The 22310-nt window shown below is 36.6% G+C and overlaps 1 protein-coding gene across 2 annotated transcripts; it reads left to right on the top strand.

The window, feature by feature from the left end:
• Window positions 1–349: 349 nt before the first annotated feature.
• epc2 (enhancer of polycomb homolog 2 (Drosophila)) lies at window positions 350–22070 on the top strand. 2 transcript variants are annotated; one of them, XM_067409607.1, is made up of 14 exons: window positions 350–713; window positions 5158–5317; window positions 5430–5575; window positions 8524–8730; window positions 11004–11152; window positions 11358–11487; window positions 11604–11813; window positions 11970–12053; window positions 13768–13907; window positions 14138–14439; window positions 16513–16634; window positions 16771–16909; window positions 17212–17554; window positions 20478–22070. In XM_067409607.1, exons 1-13 carry the CDS (start codon window positions 561–563, stop codon window positions 17511–17513), a joined length of 2244 nt encoding a protein of 747 aa, XP_067265708.1. In that variant the 5' UTR covers window positions 350–560; the 3' UTR covers window positions 17514–17554; window positions 20478–22070. The 2 variants fall into 2 exon arrangements, with proteins under 2 accessions (XP_067265708.1, XP_067265706.1); XM_067409605.1 differs by having other exon boundaries at window positions 17212–17500; window positions 20478–22066.
• Window positions 22071–22310: the final 240 nt, after the last annotated feature.

The following is a 22310-nucleotide window of genomic DNA, read 5'->3' as shown; positions in this document are numbered from 1 at the left end:
GGGCCCCGGTAAGACAGGGGACGTTCAATGCTTCTCTGAATCTACCCCAGTCGCCCCTGTTGATAAAAAAAAATAGTGGTTTTCAATTAGAAAAAATCTGTGGCCCAAAATCTTTATATTTGTTTACATTCTCGATTTTAGACCATATTTGTCTTCGTGGAACATGTAAGGACGTCTTCATTAATAGACATTTGTAATGGACGGTCTACTAATGTATATGACAGCTCTCCAATGCAGGCATGTGTTCCCTCGCGCCCATGTGTCGTAATATCGTGTGCACGCATGTTGTATGAGGTGCGCGCGCAGCAGCACACGCGCGCTCCCGCTCACGCTCTTTGGCAGTGTCGCGCGGGCTGTCGGGATCATGTCCGCCATGTTTTCATACCAGCCTAGAAAAAAAAGCCCGTGAAAAAACACCACAACTCGCCCAGAGATGCCTTTAACCGCCGGATTTCGATCGAAGGGACGTCAGTGAATGCGGCCGCGGAGAGAACCGTCGGCTCGTGTGTGTACTTGTACCGAATGATCCGTGTTTAGTGTGTTTGTGATCGCTGAAAACAATGAGTAAACTCTCGTTCCGCGCGCGAGCGCTAGACGCCGCCAAACCGCTGCCGATCTACCGCAATAAAGACCTCCCGGACCTCACCGACTGCGTCTCCATCAACCGAGCGGTCCCACAAATGCCAACCGGGATGGAAAAGGAAGAGGAGTCGGTATGTAATTGATTTTAAATTCATAATTTTTCATGAGGTTCAGGTGCATAGCAGGGTGTTGGTATTCACGTATCGTTTACGCACGTTTTACTGCGTAAGTCCATTCTCTGCTCATAGGGATCTGTACGCAGCGTTCTGAGGCTCTAGGTTACGTATAAAATGTACGACAGTTGCGTAGTCGTGGGAAATGTTTTACACTAGTGGCGTGAGCAAGGTTATTTACGTGAGAGATTTTCTAGTGGCCAATGCGCATTCACGTCAGCCTTTTTGCGCAAATGCGTTCGAGATTAACGTATTTTACGACAGGAATACATGAGCTGAACGGCGTGTCTCTGAAGGCTGGAATGGATGTGTTTGATTCTTCAGTGGTCCTGATGTTTAGTTTCTGCAGCAACGGGCCTTACTCACCGGTTAAGCATACGCAACTGACAAACAGTGACTGTCAATGTTTGGCATATTTTATCCTTCACATTTGAATATCGTAAATACAGGGGTATTTGAATGTGGAAATCATTCAGTACTATGGTGTTGCCATTGCATCACAATATATGATGTTCAAATCACCACCCAATGATGAAGTCAAATAAAAAACAACAACTAATAATTCTTAATACCCAAAGTTGTTATTGTTTGCTTAAATTTTTATAATTATTTGTTTTTAATGGATATGATACATACCTACATTAGATATGTACTACATATCTACTTTATATGTGTATATATATATATATATATATATATATATATATATATATATATATATATATATATATATATATATATATATATAAGCTGTTTTTATGTTTATGTTGTCATGTAACAAGAAAACCATAAAACAGAACCCCATTAAACCTCCAATGATTGTAAAGATCTGCTTTTTTAAATCATTATACATTATGACTTTTTTTGAGAAAAGAAAGTTTTGGTCAAACATATTGTAAAACCTATGCTATGCTATGCTATGATATGATATTGAAAACAAATGATACTCATGAGTCAAGAATTCAGTAACACTTTAGTTTAGGGTCCGATTCTCACTACTAACTATTTGCTTATTAGCATGCATATTACTAGGAATGGCTGGCCGGCTGTTTATTAGTCCTTATAAAGCACATATTAATGCATTATTCTGCATGACCATATTCTATACATCCCTTAATCCTACCCAATACCTAAACTTAACCTTACTTACTATTAATAAGCAGTAATTAGGAGTTTATTGAGGCAAAAGTCGTAGTTAATAGTTAGTTAATAGAGAGAATTGTGACCAAAAATTCATATTATTGTTTTAGTACTTGATTACACCACTGTTATGATTTTTGAAAGATGTGTGACGGATCATCAAGCATACATGGATTCCTTCAGTTTGATTTATCTTGATTCATTAGGTGATTTGTTAGTGAAGTTAGTTTTATTAAAACCGAAGTATGAACAGTTAGTTTTATTGAAAGAGTCATGTGGCCATCTTTATCAGTAAGCTCAATAGGTTATGTTGGGCAGATGTATAGTACGGAGAGCAAGTACTTGTTAAAAATAGGGTTGGGTACCATTTGAATTTTAGCGATTGATTCTGCTTATTGATTCTGATTCTTTTCGATTCCCATTTTCAATTCCAGCAAGGTAAAACATTTAGTCAAACATTTCTATTCTGTGTGTTTTGGCAAAATGTTTTTTTGCAGCTGATTTCCATGAACAAAAATCAGCAGCCTAAAGAACACTTCCTATGGGTTTTAACAAAAATACCACAGCAAAAACAACTAAACTAAACAATTAAAAGAAATTGCAAACATTATTAAAGACAAACCGAAATAAAATAAGAACAAATAAACAAATAAGCAATAGCACAAATAAATACAAAGTTCAGGTACAGAAATTTTAATCAAATGTAAAGTAACACTGCATAGTTTTCTTTTTATAAATAAAATATAGTTAATGCATATTAAAGTTACAGTAGTTACACGGTCAGTATTAGTAATTTTCTTTTGTTCTTTGATTAACATTTATGACACAGACTGCAGCAGGTTTATTAGGCTGCTGTCAATAAATTCATCGATTAATTATTCAAACTTTTTTAATAACTCATAGCTAAAACAGAGCATTTAAATTGCACATAAGGCAGTTTTTATATCATTTTTTTTATAACAGATTTGTTTCTACTATAAAAATTTAAATGACAGTAAACTGTAATAACTGTGTAAACTGTTTTCATGACAGATTTATTCAAACATACAATAAATAATGAAGACATTACTAACAGGTTAAGTAAAAATATGAATATGTAATACAGTGAATATTTAGCAAAATGCTCTTTTCTAGAGTTAGATTTTTCTAGCTAGTTTATGGACTTTGATTAGCTTTCTTGAGGTAAATGTAACGTTAAGCAACATTGTATAGTCTACAAGCTGTTTTATTGACATCTTTCCCTGGTTGAAACACCTATTGAGCGATTACATGAAGAGACAGGATTAATTTCGGTTAGTTGTAATGTATCTTTCATCATACCTTCTGATGTTCATCCATGTTTATTTTGTGATGTAGTAAAGAGAACATGAGACAATCGGTTCATGTATGCCTGATCCGAGCTGCTGCTTGAACTGCACTACAGCAATCTGTTACGCCTTATTAAAGATAAACAACATTTATTGTTTGAATTTCATAATAAAATTGACAGAATTTTGACAACTTGAGACATTGCTTCATATTAAAGTAATCAGTCCCTCCAGAAAAACGCGGGATTTTTTTGTGATTATTGCGGGCTAAAATGCTTGATTATGCGGCATGTTTTGTTAAAAAATGCAATGGAATATGCGGGATATTTTTGCAATTTTATGCGATGAAATTGCGGGAACTTGCAAAAACTGCGGTTTGATGAAAAACAGAAAAAAATAAAAGGCGATTCCCCCAACACCCTGTTCTCACTAGGCTAATACTTTAATGTAAAGAGTAATTTCCTATTACTTCCTATGATAAGCAAGCATACTAAATCACAGAATATTTAAGTTCTCATTCTGTTTTTTTTTCAGACCTTAATTAACACATGGCTCAAACTTAAAATTGAGTCAAACCAGTTCTGTAGCTTTACAAAAGGAATATGAGTTTGTAGAAATGCGCTATATAAAATAAACGTATTATTATTAATATCCAACAACTTCTAAAAAAATGAATTAATAAAATATTTTTAAAAATGTGTGCTTCTTCCTGCCTGCTTCCGCTGCTGCTTTAACCATCCTTGGCGGTGGCAAAGTGAAAGTGGTTTTCCAGCGTCAACGCTGAGTTGCACGGAGTGCAAAATATTTTGCCCCCACTGTCATGTAACACACCGGGAAACTGCTTTGCGCGGTCTTTTGCGCTTATTTTTATTGGCAAATGAGAATGATTTGTGTGCTTCATCATGGTTTCATGGTTTGCAGATGATGTTCACGTCGCGTAATTACGTCACTTCACAAGGTTCCCATGGTAATAGGGGGAAAATAATGGCGCTTTACTAGTGTGAAGTAAACGCAGCATTTTTCAACTTTCTGCTAAGATATATGTGACTTTTTTTGCAACGAAAATGCAGGGATTATGAAATCATGCTAGCCCCGCATATATTTTGCTTGCTGAAATCGGCAATTTATGCGGCGAAAGTGCGGCGTATTTGTAAAAATGCGACCCCCGCATAAATATGCGGACTTTGGCTGATTATGCATGAAATCAGGCGATCGCATAATCGCGTTTTTCTGGAGGGACTGAGTAATGAAGCACAAAGCTTTTTGCGATTATTGGATGGCAGACACTCTACAAAGCTTTAGTGAAGTTTTGTTCATGCTATAGCACAGACTAAATGAAATTGAAAATGGTTTGAAATCGCATTAGAATGCACACACAGGGATCAGTAAGTGGAATTTAAAATTTAATTTTATTAAAGGTATCCGATTCCTGACCTCAAGTATCTAATTCAAGAATTGAAAAAGATTTAAAGGTAAAGGTAAATTTTAAGGTAAAAACAAGAGTTATGTTCTGCTATTGTGTTACAGATTGCATTTGTTCTCCTGACCTACCTGATAATGAACTGCTCACCTTTCTATTATTGAAGTGTCTTCTACAGTAACTATCTTATGAATCCAAAAGTAATCAGAGCAACTTGGTGTTCATTTGTATGCTTGTGTGCTGTGTAAGCCGTTGCAGTGGGTTTCATCACGTTGCTGTTCTCAGCTTCATTAGAAGTTGTACTTGCTCAATTCTTGTTTCCACCTCTGTGTGAGTTTTTTTTACTTTTTCTTATTGCTGAGTCCAGCTACTTAAGTTTCAGCTTAACTAACTGGCCTCACTTGCTAATTAAAATATTTTGTGCTATATAATAGGTGACAACTTTACTGTTGTGTAACCTGTTCGCAAATTTGTGTTGACACACTGTCAGTGCAGAACTAGATTTACTCCCTCTTTCTCTCATGGTGTGTTTCAGGAGCACCATCTCCAGAGGGCCATCTCCGCCCAGCAGGTGTTCAGGGAGAAGAAGGAGAGCATGGTCATCCCTGTGCCAGAAGCAGAGAGTAACATCACCTATTACGACCGCCTTTACAAAGGAGAGTTCCGCATCCCCAAACAGCTCATCCACATCCAACGTGAGTTATGTCTACCTCAAGCCCCACTGAATTCTTTAATTTCTTGGTTCAAACATACAAATGTTATTTGAATATGACCTCAATCTGACCTGTATCTGTTACTTTGCACCAGCTCTGGGTCTGGATAACGAGCTGCCTGACTATGATATGGACTCAGAGGACGAGACTTTACTGAACAGACTCAACCGCAAGATGGAGCTCAGATCTGTGCAGTTTGAGACTATGATGGACCGGTTAGAGAAAGCCAGCACCAACCAGGTAATAACAAATGCATAATACTAGGGATGCATGATAACATTTTTTTCTGAACCGATCTGATACCAAAAATTATGAGTATCGGCAGATACTGATTCCGATCCAATACCAGTGCAGCTTTTTTTTTTTTTATATTCAGTGTAGAATTTCTACACTGTGACAATTCTATGACATTCTGTCTGTGACAAAAACATATTATAAACTAGATTAGTGGATAATTCAGCAACAAAAGTTATTCTAGAAAAATCACGAGTGCACAATAATTTTATAAAATTCAGTGAAAAAACATTTAGTGGGGAACAAATAAAAGTCAGTATGTTTAGCACTAAATCTGGTACAACATTGACCAAAATACATTAATGAAAAAAAAAAAGTAAATTTATATTTGTATATACATACATATATTTGTATATGTATGTGTATGCAGTTGCAGTTGCAAGAAAAAGCATGTGAACCACGTGTGAATAATTTTGACAATATAAGAGGGATCATACAAAATACATGTTATTTTTTATTTAGCACTGTCCTGAGTAAGATATTTTACATAAAAAATGTTTACATATAGTCCACAAGACAAACAAATAGCTGAATTTATTAAAATGACCCTTGTAAAATGAAATATAATTAAACCAACACTGTAATTGATTAATATTATTATACACTACTGTTCCAAAAATTGGGTCAATAAGATGATTTTGAAATGTTTTTGAAAGAAGTCGCAATGTAGGCTGCATTTATTAACACTAGTTGAAAACAGTAAAAACTATAATATTGTAAAATATATATTATTACAGTTTAAAATAACTTTTTTATTTTAATATATTTTAAATTTAATTTATTTTAATATTAGAGCTCAATTTTCAGTAGCCATTACTCCAGTCTTATTATGATAAAGTTATTATCAATAATAAGCTGTGTTATTTAATAATTTATTGGAAACTGTGATACACTTTTTCATGATATTTTGATCAATAGAAATTTTAAAACAGCATTTATTTAAAACAGAAAATTTTTTTGGTAACATTACAAATCTCTTTACTTTCACTTTTTAGCAATTTAATATGTCCTTGCTTGAATAAAATAATTTATGTCTTAAAGTCTTACTGATACCAAACTTTTGAACAGTAGTATAACAACATAAGCCCAACAATATAAACAGTGCTCTAAGTAGGCAATAATTCATCACAAAAAACACTTTGTGTTTGACACAAATCATTTTATCATTGCAAATAAACCAAGTATGTATTGTCCTAGTAATTTTTGTTTTTAAATGTTGTTTGGTTCATGATTTTCAAGAATGAGGATGTGTCATGACATCAGTCTGATCTGGCTTTACCCTAGAGACAAATTACTTTTCTCAGAATACCTTGAGCTGTGTTTCCACCCAAATTACTCAGAACAATTTGTCCCAGGAACTTTTTCCCCCCAAGACCTGCTGCTGTCTGTATTTCGATCACGGTCTAAAGTAGGGCTGGACGATTAATCGAAACCAAAATTCAGAACCTCTAAGCAACGTATTTTTCCCATGTCGGTTATTTCGTTTTTTTAATCCTATTAATACTTCCCACTTAAAAACATACTACCATGTGTGTAGTCACGTGACTCCGCCCCGTCTAGTCAACACACAGGTGAACACCGTCAACACGGAGACAGCGCACAAGCGGTGAGCCTTGCGTCTTCACTAAACTTTGTCATTTGTATGTGTTTTAAGTTTAGACATTCAAGTGATTAGATGATCGGATGTGTATTATATTGAGCCACCCTGCTCGCGCAGCTGCATTGTGGCACAAACACTCATACAAACAGTAGCTGCAGAAAACATGAAGATCGCACGCACTGACAACTCGCAGAAACTAGTTGTCAGCACTGTCCTGTGATTTATCAGTTAAGTAGCTTAGAAACTTAAAAGTTATTATAGCATATATTTTTCTACTTTTGAAGTAACTATTTACAACCCACAGCTTCACAAATAATAGAGCAACGGTATGACTAATTCACAAACACAATATCACTCCCATTGTGTATTGGTACTGTGCTAATTTATCTTTATCTGATTTACAATGAGCAGAAATCTGTATGAAATGTTAGGAACGATAGATAAAATAACTGCTGAAAGAGAGCCATTATGTCAGATCACTCTTTCAAAAGGAAAAATATCCCACTTTTTAATAGTCAAGTAAATGTACAGTACAAACCTTGTAACTGAACTATGAAGGAAAAAATAATCGTTCATTAATCGTAATCTAGGTAAGATGTTCAATTAATCGAGGTTTTGATTTTAGGCCATAATCGTCCAGCCCTAGTCTAAAGTACTGTGGAGATTAGGCAAATTAGTCTGGTGACACAGGACTTTGTGCAACATATAAGCTTAATAAAGCCTGAACCTCTTCATTGGTCCATCTGTCGTATTTTTTTTGTTGTTGTTGATTTGAATAGCAAACAACTCTTACTGCTCGCTTCACAACAGACTTTTAAAAATGGTGGTTAAATAAAATGCTGCGTGGAGTCAACCAATCAAAATGATGTGGGCACTCATGAGGTTGAGTCCTACCCCCGAAAGTTCCTGAACTTTGAAAAAAAACAGTAATTTGTGAGCAGGGATTTTCTGAGGGGGAAATTTTTAACCAGAACTTAATTGAGACCCCTGATCCCTGTGGTCAAAACATACAGAGTCCCTAGTTCCTGGGGAAAATTCCTGCGGTGGAAATGGGGCTATAGTTTTTGATTTGACACATTGAAAATATTTGTCTCCCTTTTTGTTATTCTAAATGTGCACAAGTACAGATATATTTTGAATGCATTTTCATTTGCTTTTTTCCCCTACTATCAGAGACCCTTTTTTGATTCAAAATGAGTTTAGTTGAAGATTAGTTGATCTAAAATACACCTCGTCAAATTTCACTTTTATACACATTCATTCCTCTGTCTCTTTCTTAATAATTGTTTTGTAGTTGGTCACTCTTCAGGAGGCCAAGCTGCTGCTAAATGAAGATGACTACCTGTTGAAGTCAGTGTATGACTACTGGGTGAGGAAGAGGAAGAACTGCCGGGGCCCTTCGCTCATCCCACAAATCAAGCAGGAGAAGAGGGATGGCTCCACCAATAACGATGCATACGTGGCCTTCAGGCGTCGCACAGAGAAGATGCAGACTAGGAAGGTATGCAAGTGCTCTGTGTTTTGTCATTCATGCCTCAAACAGTATTGTTAGAGGGCATTCAGACAGGAATTGTTTTTACGTTCCATGTTTGTGCATCAAACTAATATCCTTGCATCACGTCTAATTTTATTTTTTTTTTTTATTATAATTTTTTACATCAACTTTTTGAAGACACCAATGTTAAGTTCTAGCTGTGGCTGACCGATACAGTTTTTTATATGCCCAATATTTAGTACTTGTTTGTTAGAATATAAAAATAAATAATGTATGCAGTACATATATACAGGTGCTGGTCATATAATTAGAATATCATCAAAAAGTATTATATCAAAAAGACTTATTTCACTAATTCCATTCAAAAAGTGAAACTTGTATATTATATTCATTCATTACACGCAGACTAATATATTTCAAGTGTTTATTTCTTTTAATTTAGATGATTATAACTGACAACTAAGGAAAATCCCAAATTCAGTATCTCAGAAAATTAGAATATTGTGAAAAGGTTCAATATTGAAGAGACCTGGTGCCAGACTTTAATCAGCTAATTAACTCAAAACACCTGCAAAGGCCTTTAAATGGTCTCTCAGTCTAGTTCTGTAGGCTACACAATCATGGGGAAGACTGCTGACTTGACAGTTGTCCAAAAGACGACCATTGACACCTTGCACAAGGAGGGCAAGACACAAAAGGTCATTGCAAAAGAGGCTGGCTGTTCACAGAGCTCTGTCTCCAAGCACATTAATAGAGAGCCGAAGGGAAGGAAAAGATGTGTACAGGCAATAGGGATAACCGCACTCTGGAGAGGATTGTGAAACAAAACCCATTCAAAAATGTGGGGGAGATTCACAAAGAGTGGACTGCAGCTGGAGTCAGTGCTTCAAGAACCACTACACACAGACGTATGCAAGACATGGGTTTCAGCTGTCGCATTCCTTGTGTCAAGCCACTCTTGAACAACAGACAGCGTCAGAAGCGGCTAAAGACAAAAAAGACTGGACTGCTGCTGAGTGGTCCAAAGTTATGTTCTCTTATGAAAGAAATTTTGCATTTCCTTTGGAATTCAGGGTCCCAGAGTCTGGAGGAAGAGGGGAGAGGCACACAATCCACATTGCTTGAGGTCCAGTGTAAAGTTTCCACAGTCAGTGATGGTTTGGGGTGCCATGTCATCTGCTGGTGTTGTTCCACTGTGTTTTCTGAGTTCCAAGAGAACTTCATGCTTCCTGCTGCTGACCAACTTTATGGAGATGCAGATTTCATTTTCCAACAGGACTTGGCACCTGCACACAGTGCCAAAGCTACCAGTACCTGGTTTAAGGACCATGGTATCCCTGTTCTTAATTGGCCAGCAAACTTGGGGGGTAATGGGGTATTGTGAAGAGGAAGATGCGATATGCCAGACCCAACAATGCCCAAGAGCTAAAGGCCACAGCTAAGCAGTGCCACAGACTGATCGACTCCATGATATGCCGCATTGCTGCAGTAATTCAGGCAAAAGCAGCCCCAACTAAGTATTAAGTGCTGTACATGCTCATACTTTTCATGTTCATACTTTTCAGTTGGCCAAGATTTCTAAAAATCCTTTCTTTGTATTGGTCTTAAGTAATATTCAAATTTTCTGAGATACTGAATTTGGGATTTTCTTTAGTTGTCAGTTTTAATCATCCAAATTAAAAGAAATAAACATGAATGATGAATATAATATACAAGTTTCACTTTTTGAATGGAATTAGTGAAATAAATCCACTTTTTGATGATATTCTAATTATATGACCAGCACCTGTATTTCTACACTCAGTGTTAAATTGAGTTCTTTTTTGCACTTAAACAGTCAAATACACACAAAATAATGTCAAAATGTCAGTCTTGGCAAGGATTCATGTAACGTAGTCAGTTTTGTTTTAGGTGAACGTAAACAGTTGAGAAAGAAAACGCATGTGTAACAGTATATAATGGATCCGTGCATCGGGTCTTAAAGTGACTGCAACCTTGTATACCTGCTGCCAAATTATTAAATATATAATATTATTCTATATTTATATATAGAGATAATATTAAAAATATCTATATGACAGTTGTCCCCATGGTATCGGTGTCAGAATTGTGGCCAGTGAGTGGCTAGTAGCTTTGGAAAACCACTAGCCACAGTGGCTGGTGAGCAAAAAAGTTAATGTCAAGCCCTGTAGATCACATTTTCATAACAAATTTTCCCCTCAATAGAAGTGTGAACACCTGCTGGACCCATGCATCTCTCTGTTATGCTGTCTCTGCAGAATCGCAAGAATGACGAGGCATCTTATGAAAAGATGCTGAAGCTAAGAAGAGAGTTCAGCCGAACCATGAGCATCCTGGAGATGATCAAGAAGAGAGAAAAGAGCAAACGAGAGCTGCTGCATCTGACGCTGGAGGTGTTTGAAAAAAGGTTTGTCAATGTTGCTTTTTTAATAAAGCTGCTTTAAGACAATGTCTGTTGTATACTCTATATAAATAAAACTGTTATGTGTCACTTGAATGGTTATATATGAAGTGACTCATCTCTCTCATCTCTGGTCTTGTTAAGCTTTAAATAATTTGAAAAGAGCAAATTGGTTTTTACATATTGTTTCTCCTTATTTTGTGTATATTAGATATCAAATTGGAGACTTCTCAGGAGAGATTCTGAATGAAGTCACTGTACCTCTGGCAGAGAAAACCATTTACCCTGCACCCACATCCTTACCCATGAGCAGTCGGCACAAGGCAGAGAGCAAAATGAAGGTAAAGGCCAACAGTAGGAGGGAAAAGAAGACATATGAAAGCCCTTGAAAGATCTGTGTGCGGGAAATGTACTCAGTGATAATTATAAAACCATTTGTTCTGTCTCTTTCTTTCAGTCACACAAATCTGGGCCCAAACACCTCCACCCCTTCACAGTCAAGCCTGAGCCTCACTTTGACTTTGTGCGTTCTCATAAGAAGTACAACAAGAGGACCAAACTTGATGCATTTCGCCAGCCTGGTCGGCCAGAGCGACAGCAAACCATCATCAAGGCAGACATTAAACAGTACGACTTCCACAGCTCTGGAGAGGAGGATTACCCACTGGTCAGTACACAATCAGTGTTTGGCTACACATGCTCATGTAGATGTGTCATATTTAGAGGTATTTACTTAAAATACATTAAAATGATTTTTGTCAGAAGATGTAATAGTATATAAATTATGTCTTTTCTTTTTCTTTTTTTTTTCTCTCTTTTGAAGTCTCCAGCATCAGAGCCGGATGAAGAGAACGATCCTGATGGAATCTTTGCCTTCAGACGGAAAGCTGGCTGCAGTTACCACGCTGTGAGTTTCCCATTTAAACATCAGTGCTGGCTGTAGAGCATAAAAGAATCTGCAACTGTGCCAGTCAGAGCTGGGCAATATAGCTGAAAAATGATATCTTGATACAGTGTTTCCCACAGGATTTTGTGAGATTTGTGGCGGCGGATGACGTCACGTGCAAATTAGCATATTTATGATGACATTGCATTGCGTTTACTTTGACAAGTATTGGCACTTCAAATCTGACTGTTTTGCTTCTACTCTCTGACCCGTCACATACTGTAATACAATTGAATGCCCAATAAAGCTGTTCCCATTATTTATATAGATTTTTTTGTTGTCAGACATGAAACAAGTATAAAATAGTGACTAAACACAACGCATTAAATACTACACTCTCACTATACTCCTTAAATCATTATTTATAATCACGGAATCGTCTGACAAAATCATCACCATACATCTACACTAAAGAGCGCCTTATTCATGTTCATGTTGAGAACGTTGTTCATGATTGCTGAGCAACGGCATATGCCACGGGAGAGCAAGCGCTTTGGAAAGGAAAAGGCAGCACGGATGGGTTTTCCACATGTTTTTAGATGCAACATGGGAATGGCCCCATATACAGGGGTTTTGGCTATTTAAGCTGCTGCTTTGCCACTCACTGCACAGAACAGGCGCAGAGAGAGGTGATCCTGTGCCGGGAAAGTTGGACCTCACGCTCGTGGGGCAGTACTGGCGACATCTCAATGAAAGCTAGGGTTGATCCTAAAAAAAGTAATTAGATTTGTCACCATGTACCTTCCATGGAAAAAGGCGCTAAAAGGAACTGAAAGTTGCTAAATATAGTGCTAAAGTTGCGCCTGTGTGTGTGATATGCTGGAGCTGATGGCTATCTGTGGCAGGCCTCCACAAATAAATGTGTGGGAAACACTGTGATATTTAAGCTGCCCTAAAATGGCTTAAAGCTGTGATTCTCAACTATTTTGACTTCAAGTGCCCCATTGGCCACAACAATGTTTGTAGGCCCCCATAGTCGTAGTTTTGCTTGCAAAACTTATTTTAATCCACTCCTACAATCGTTTTTATAAATAAAAAAAGGAACTAAAATTATTAAATTTGTTAATGTTGATTTATTGATTTATTTATTTTTTACTGTATTTTAAGGCTTGTTTTGTCAAAACCACTGGCTTTTTTCTTTTCCCCAAATCATTTTTCACCAGCTGTTGTTGTCAAGTAGATAATTTCTTGCATTAAACAATTAAAATAATTGAAATATTTTTTAATTTTAATCATTAATTTACATTATTTATATAATTATATATTATAATTATATATTATTTATATAACTATGTTGTTCTACTAAATATTTGTAAGCATAAGAAAATGCTGCTCGAGGACTTTTGAGAACAGTTATGAATGTTAATGCATCGCATTTAACTTAATAATTGAAACTGCAGCTCAAAAGAACTGAATTTGCAGAAATTCACTTTCCACCTGAACACTCTCATACATGGGGGTCATGAGACGGGTTTTTTTTTTTTTTGTGTGTTTCTTAGTATGTAGATAAAAGCGGATGGCCAATACTGCTACTTTGCTTTGTTGCATGTGAATATTGTTGCTAAACCCTCCTGCCATAGAGAATGCTATACTTGCTTTATTAGTGACAGAGCAGCATATTATTTGGCTTTGTGGTGGTCATTTCCTTTGCCAAAAGTGTGTTATGTGTCTTCAGCCACTGGTGGATCAGAGCTGCTCTCCTCACTGGCAGCAGACGGATCAGGACCGGCTGTGGCAGCGGAACTGTCTCACCGCCCTCTCTGTGCCTAAACGCTGTATCGCAGTGGCACACAGGAGGGTGGGCAGAGGTGGCAGGTGTGTCACTATTTACAGTTTTTCCATTTCCATTTTTATCTTTTATAAAAATTGTTTCTTGTACTTATGTGTGAATCACTCTATAGATTATGTGTGGTTTGAATTTATGACCCTGTTCATTGTTACTTCAGATTAAAGTAGAAAAGTTGATGAGGCTACTCCCTAATGATCAGTGCTGAAGGTCACAGATAGTATCAGATATCTTAAAGCACTCTGTTGTATCCCATCAGGGTTGTTTTGGATCGTACCTCGTCGGAACTGGACCGTGCACTCAGGCACCTGGACCCTGACATGTTTTATCCCTCCGCTGGCTCTAGTGTGCCTGACCTCCCCGTCCATACAAACACAAACTCTCACATCTCCAAATCAAGCCCTGAGCGCTCTCTGACTCAGCTTCTGAATGACATCCAGGCCTGCAGGTGGAAGTTTTTCCGCCCTCGGCCGCTACAGGACAACTCGAAGAGTGAGGACAAGAAAGGGACTCAGCAAGTGGAAAAAGGTGGAGGGACGCCTCTCTCTAACAGTGTGTCAGGTGAGGCGTCTGAGCTGAACGGGTTCCAGAAGATCGATCAACCGAATTTCATTCACCCGCATAATGAGCGATTTCCATTGTGCCCTTCTATCTGTCAGTTTACTCTAGGGTTTTTTAACAAATTCAGCCTGTCAATCATTGTTAATGTGGCCTGCCGATTGATTTGATTGCTTGCTGCACTGTCTAATACAAAATAGCATTCTCTGTGTAAAACTCAGCAGAGAGTTGAATGGCTCTCAGTGGCTGTCAATTAGAAGACTGCAGTCCATAAGGAGCACATCTAAGATTTTTGGCTGCTCATTATTCAGCTTCATTACTTTCATAAACTTGAACTGGTGCCATTTAGGCACAGCACATTCAGTTGAGTCTTATGCTGGCAAATGTATTTATGAAAACAAATGGCTTACCTGGGAATGAATATTCAGACAAAGACATGAGCCATAGCGATACGACAATTCCTGCACAGTACCACTGTGGCTTATTCAGTAAGACAAAATTTGATGATACTAAACCTGTGAAGTATGCCAGTTGTTTGAGTTATGCTTACATATTAAGGTGTAGTAATAATTTAGAAAACAAAAAGAAGTTGAGTAGCCCTAGTTTACTCGGTGTTTACTTGAGGTGAGCTGTGCTTGAGGCACTTCATCATTAAAGGGTTAGTTCACCCAAAAATGAAAATTCTTTTATTTCTTATTTACTCTCATGCCGTTCCACACCCGTTAGACCTTCGTTAATCTTCGGAACACAAATTAAGATATTTTTGTTGAAATCCAATGGCTCAGTGAGGCCTGCATAGAGAGCAATGACATTTCCTCTCTCAAGATCCATAAAGGTACTAAAAACATATTTAAATCAGTTCATGTGAGTACAGTGGTTCAATATTAATATTATAAAGCGACGAGAATATTTTTGGTGCACCAAAAAAAACAAAATAACGACTTATTTAGTGATGGCCGATTTCAAAACAATGCTTCATGAAGCATCGGATCATAAATGAATCAGTGTATCGAATTATGATTCAGATCGCGTGTCAAACTGCCAACGGCTGAAATCACGTGACTTTGGCGCTCTGAATTTATATACATTTATTTGATCAAGTACAGTAAAAACAGTAATATTATTAAATATTACAGTTTAAAGTAACTTCTATTTTAATGTTTTAAAATATAAATTTAAAAATGTTATGGAAAAACTGAAATATGCTGATTTGATCAGAGATGTGATTTTTCTGTATTTATACGGCTTTCTGTATTTTCCAACCTTAAAAGTATGACCCACGTAAATTGCGTAAATTTTAGAAAAAAAAAAAAAGTTTGGGTTGGTATTAAAATGAGATATGACTTGCAATCATCAAATCACAACGGTTGTGATCTAATTATATAAATGTATAGTCTGACGTGCTGCAAATTTTGGAGTAAAGCCAAAGCATAGCAGTGTGTTCATTTTCAGTTTCGATTCATAGTAAATGCTACTTTGCAAGTGCTGTGTTTGAGTCACTTATGATTTGCATTTGGGAATGCAATGTGCACCGACTAATTTCCCAAATTCATAATGAGAATCATTTATAAATCTGTTGCTGTCAACAAAGAGAAGCATTAAGTTCTTCCTTAGGATATCCATTGAAATAAAAGTTCAATGGTTTAACATTTGAAAGCAAAGAAAAGCAACCATGAATGTTATTATTTAAATTTTACTGTTAAAATAAAAATAATGATAATTGCTTATTTATTATTGATATTATTATTATTATTGTTATTAATAATAACATATCTCCTTATACTTCTATTATAACATATATTGTGTTATGTAATTTATTATGATTATTAAATACAGTTAAATACAACTTTTGTCTTTAGCCTGTGTAAACTGTTATTCATTTCTTTAAATAGAAAGTTTAAAAGAGCAGCATTTATTTTCATCAATTTAATGCATCCTCACCGAATAAAAGTATTAATTTCTTAAAAAAAAAAAAAACTCCTTTACTGGCACCTAGTGGTGGAAATTGAAATTGCTGGTTTAAATCTCCTTAAATCTGTAAACATCACATTAACACCCATGTTCTTGCATGTGCAGGTGGGTTCACAGAAGAGCAGTTTCACTCCCATCAGCAGCAGCTGGTTCAGATGCACAAACAGTTACAGCAGCAAGAACTCCAGCAGAACTCTACAGCACCAGAACCCCACACACACCTGCCCGTGAGTATATCCACACAATTTCAGGCATTATGGGGTTAAACCTCACTCCTATTCTTTTCTGCAATAATTATCATTAAAAGTTATGTCATTAAAAATGTTTATTTATTTAAGAAGTAAAAAATAATTTCTTCTACAGAACACGGCCTCATCTGACTGCATGTCTAAGACTCTGGACTCGGCTAGTGCACACTTTGCTGCCTCTGCTGTGGTCAACACTCCCAACAATGAAAACAGGCCCCAGATTGCAAGTGTCAATGGCGTCCTTTCCAATTCAGGCAAGTGCAGCTCAAGGGAAATTGAGCAGAGGCATTGAATATCCAATAATATTTATATGAAAATATGTCTGTTTCAGTAGTTCTTTGGGATATTAGGATCCAAATATTTGAAAACTGTAAACTGCTTTATAGAACCTTTTGGGGAATCATAGCAAAACTGTGACTGAAACTGATTTTATTTGGACATTTATATGATATCATCCTCTTTTTTTTTTTTTGTTTTTTTTTTTTTGTGTGCTTTATTGAAAGAAAGGTAAGCATGATTGATTATTTAAATGATTCTTTATTTTTGTCTCTTGCAGGAAGCTTTAGACAAGCCAAATTGAACCGTACTGCTGGTGGTGGAGGTGGTGGTGAGTCAGGCTCTTTAGTACGGATGACGAGTGCATCTGGCCTTCAGCTGCCGGTCCCTCAGTCTCTGCCTCACGGCCATGGGCACCTGAGCACCGTGAGCGCTGTGTCTCCTGCCCACACGCACCACAGTGCACGTCTGTGTGCCCCTTCACCCTCAGCCTTAAAGCTTGCCAGTGTTGCCAGCAGTCTGGACCGGGTACCCAAAGTCACCCCCACTAGTGCCATCGACATCGCCAGGTCTGAAACCTGACACAGCACTTAATCACTTCCTCTTCTTTTTTGGGGCCTATGGTGAAAAATTAATTCAAGTATCTATATTTCAAAATTTTGGGGTCTGTAGGATTTTTTTTTATTGTCTTCAAAAGGAGCCTCTTATTAGGGATGGGTATCGGTTAAGGTTTTAACGGTATTACTACTGTTACCGATACTCCTTATTGAATCGGTTCTTTTTGTCAAATGAAATGAAATGTAATATAAATATTATTTAATATTGCAAAAGAAACGGCAATGTTTGAACAAAACAAATTAATATAAAACATATTTTTTGTAAATGCACCAGTGTGCAGCCATTTTTAGTGTTTTATAAAACATAAGATACAACAAGAACAAACAAGTACAAACAAACTGACGAATGAAAAAATTATGAGCAATAAAAAAATGATAAAACAAAGATACAATAAACAGTGCTTTGATTTTTTCAGGAAGTTCTAGTAACATTACTGTTCAGGTAAGTAATGTAGACTACGAAAGGAATCCAACAAAGTAATCAAATGAAAAATAAGAAGCCCAAAGTATAATTTGCTTGTCTAATTGCGAACCATTTCAGAGCATGCAGACAGAAAAACTGCACATCTCTTGTGCGGATTATTGTGCTTTCAATATCTTGAAAGCACGTCCCACAACTTAGCAACAGTAGAGACTGCATTTTACAAATCACAGATTGTGCTGATTCTGATCTTAAGTTTGGGCTTTTAGGGAGGAACGAATGTGCACCACTGAAGAAAGGGAAGCTGCACTACATGGAATGTGACCTAGTTTTTAATAGTTTCACCTCAGATATCCTTTTTATAGTCCTTGGAAGCCAAAATAATAAATAAATAATTTATAATAAATAAAATTAGATTAATATCACAGGCTTAAAGTGTAACCAGATGATTGAATGTTTAGTTCTCTCGGCCATCGTCACTAATTAAGCAGTGGCTTTAGTGTTGTGTGCGCTGTAACTCTTCCACTTTAGAGATCTATCTCTGCTCGACTGCGAATCATAGTTAAATGTTTTTATGTTATCGCATATAGAAACACCTGGCTAGATAGAATTTGCAAGATAACGTCTATATAGCAATAATAAATAGTGCGTGTAATTTTTCCAGTATCGACATCAGTATCGATAAGCTCGGACGTTATCGGTTCTGCTGTCTTTCATGATTTAGCCCCAGGGCCTGTTTAATAACTGGTTTCAGTACCCATCCCTATCTCTTATATTCAGCGAGGCTACATTTATTCAATCAAAAAATATGGTAAAAAGAGTAATATTGTGAACTATTATTATAATTCAAAATAACCGTTTTCTATTTTAACATATTTTACAATGTAATTTTATTCCTGTGATGATAAAGCTGAATTTTCAGACTTTGTTTATTTAAACAGCCATTACTCCACTAATCTGATTTGGTGCTTAAAAGGATAGTTCACCCAAAAATGAAAAATTAAGTAATCATTTACTCGCCCTGGTAGTGTTCTAATGTTGTATGCCCTTTTTTCTTTTTCGGACCACAAATTGGAGATATTTTTAAAAAATGACTGCAATGACTGCTTGTCCATATAATGGACAATATATATTAATATAATATCCATATAATAATCAAGCTTTTAAAAAAGCAGAATGGTCCCAAACGATTCTGAGGGTATACGGTAGGATTTAGTAAAAAAAAAAAAATTGAAATTGAAATGTAATGTATTATTTAACGAAAATCCTGCCCTTTGCTGTCGGTCTTCTGTGCACGACTTCTGTGCGGGTCTTTAAAGGCAGGAACACGCCAAGCCGACGCCGACGAACTAGTGGCGATGAAAGCAGACTGCGGCGTTAGCTCACGTCGGCAGCGTCTGGGTCCAGAGTTGTCCGTTCTGCGCCCGCATAAGATGAAATGCCTTTCCGTACCAGCAGGTGGCAGTAGCTGAACAGCCAATCAGAATGATCAAATGGCCCGACTGACCTACGAGCTCCGATGCCGATTCAACATGTCAAATCGGCTGAAATAAAGCCGACAAGGACCAACTTCTGCCGACGGTGCGGAACACACTTGCAAAAACTGCCCGACAGCTGACCGTCGGCTTGGTGTGTCCCTGCCTGAAGTCTTAAAATCCGTTGTATCAAATTTAAGGCCATAAAAAGGTATAAATATCTTAAATGATATAAGAAAAATCTTAATTATAATTTCAAGAGGTCTTAAATTTGGGGACAGAAAAACAGGAATCGCAATATGGCTTAAGGTCATAATGAAACTTCAAAAAGTGATAACTGTGAGTTTTTTAAGTCAGAACACGGCGTTGTTGCGCTTTCTACAGGCTCGCACTTTCAGAGCAATTCACAATCATTGAATACACATTTATGCTAAGCAATTACTTATGAAATACTGCTGATGAGTTATAATGTTTATCTTAAGGTGTTTATATCATACCAAACCTGTTGTATTTCTAAAAAGCACAGCTGCATTGTATACAGTGTTTACCAGGGTAACTGCCATATTTCTGCTGTTCTTTAAGCGCCACCTACTGTCAGAGAGTGAAATTGCATTTTCATTTAGCCAGTGGATGGAATATATTATTGTAGTATTAAATTTTAAAAATCCTGCAGATACCCTGGCCTGGACTGCATGTTCATGAGACTCTATTTGCGCCGCAGTTTACTCCAAATTGCCCAGAGAAGCACACTAGTTGTGATAAATCAAGATTATTGGCAGAAATCCCAAAAAAGTATCACTGTACTTTCTTCACCGAGTTGAATATCTCTGGACCATAACTCTGGCTGTCAGACAAATGTGAATTCAATCTTAAAGTGATAGCAGTTTTGTAAACCAGTGGCGTTTTTTAATATTAAATGGCAAAAGACAATGAAAAGTCTTACTAACCCCAAACTTTTGAACGGTAGTGTATATCTTTAAATTTAAAATACAGAATTAAAATTTTAATTTCTGTATTTTTATTGATGTTGCAGGGAGAATCACGAACCAGAGAGGCTCGCTCTCAATGGATTATCAGAGACCACAGTTGCCATGGAGGTCACATAGCCCATCAGAAACACAAAGACTTCAGTGCTGAGATCTGTGCGCTTCTATGCGGACTTATACCCAAAAGCAGCATATCAAAATATTAAGAGAAATTTGTCAATATTATAAGTGTACATTTTGTAAAATTGGGAATTATCACTACCTTGTAAAATAGTATATTTGTATCATTAGTCTGTCATTTCTGTTACTTGAATCCTAGAATTCTTTTTTTTTTTTTTTTTTTTTTTTATCATCATGCTTTTGCACTTGAAAATGCAAGCAAGACAAGTGCATCAGTTCATGTTGGGATCATGAGCATGAATATAGGTCCTGTGTCACTTGTTTTAACTATTTATTTTGCAATGTTTACATTTTTGTATCTCGTACAAATAAATCCAATGTTGTGACCACAAAATGCAGACATAGCTATTATACCATGCTTTTGTGCCTTTTTTCGTTAGAGGAAAGAAAATTTGGTTTCATTGATGAAGAAATGTGCCATTTTACAAATGATGTTCTTCCCACCTGAAATGTTGACCGTATTTCATTGGATTAATTTTTTTTTTTTTTGCTTTCCATCTCCCTTGTCTTAACAAGAATAGCATGTTAATTCTGGAGGCCGATGGCCTGTATCAGAATGTACTTGCGTGAAATTCCTTGAGAAATCTAGCTGAAGACCTTCAGTCTGGTTTACAGTTTCTGCTCCTCTGACTGAGTCATCCGAACGCTCATTTTTTTGTCTTTAGCTGTTGCTGGTTAACCAGTCTGAAGGGAGCCATTCGGGGCTTTGACGGATATTGTCTTGGAAGTAAACTCAAAGTCTACAGGTCATAAACATTGTCAGCCATCTTGTTTATGAATGCTGAAATTTCTACATCCTCAGTCCAGTATCTTCAAATAAATTTCCACTTTTCAAACGGCCTTTTTAATGAAATGAGCAACAGCTGCAAGTGTTTGACTAAAGTAGTTTAAACTTGCTTCAGTTTCCTTGAAAATAAGCACACTAGTTTTCAGTTGTGCTGTCTTAGACATGAATGTTTTGTTGCTGCATATTTTTACAATGTTTAGGGAGATGTATACGGTTCTACAGGTCGTCTTCATTTCATTCTGGCTTTCACCACCAGAGGGGGCAAATGAGCTCTTCCAGCCATAAGATAAAACCCAGGGGAAGTGGTTGGTTGAAGAGGCTGCTCACTGCAGAGCCAATTAAACTTGACATCCAGCTCACCCTCTGGATGTAATGGGTGGTGCTTGAAGGTCCATCCACATCCTACCCAAAAAACCTATCCCTAAACCACTAGGTCAGACACCACCCATTAATTCTATTAAGCCTATTAACACCCATTAAAATATTAAGCTGGGATCAGATCAAATATTTTAACATTACATTCAACTAATGATCATATACAATGTCTGTTACCAGGAAAACAATGCATGTCTGAGGAGCCAGGATCAGAATTTGAAGACTGACCCATTAACCTTATTAAAACATTATTTCTTTTTCCAAGCTCAGCTTGCTTTACATTACACTGGCTATGACTCATTCAAAAGTTTTTTTTTCTTTTTACATTTTTGAAAAAAAGTCTTTTATGATCACAAAGGCTGCAGCTAATTTATCAAAAATGCAGTAAAAATAATATTGTGAAATATTATTACAATTTAAAGTAGCTATTTTAATATAGTTTCAAATGTAATTTATTCCTGTGATGCAAAGCTGAATTCGTAGCAGCCAATACTTTGTTTTACTGAATAAAAATATTAAACCCTCATTTTTTAAACAG

Source organism: Chanodichthys erythropterus, chromosome 14 (genome assembly GCF_024489055.1).
Source record: "Chanodichthys erythropterus isolate Z2021 chromosome 14, ASM2448905v1, whole genome shotgun sequence".
Taxonomy (NCBI): domain Eukaryota; kingdom Metazoa; phylum Chordata; class Actinopteri; order Cypriniformes; family Xenocyprididae; genus Chanodichthys; species Chanodichthys erythropterus.
The sequence above is the reverse complement of the archived record's forward strand: the minus strand, read 5'-3'. Positions and strand labels throughout refer to the sequence as shown.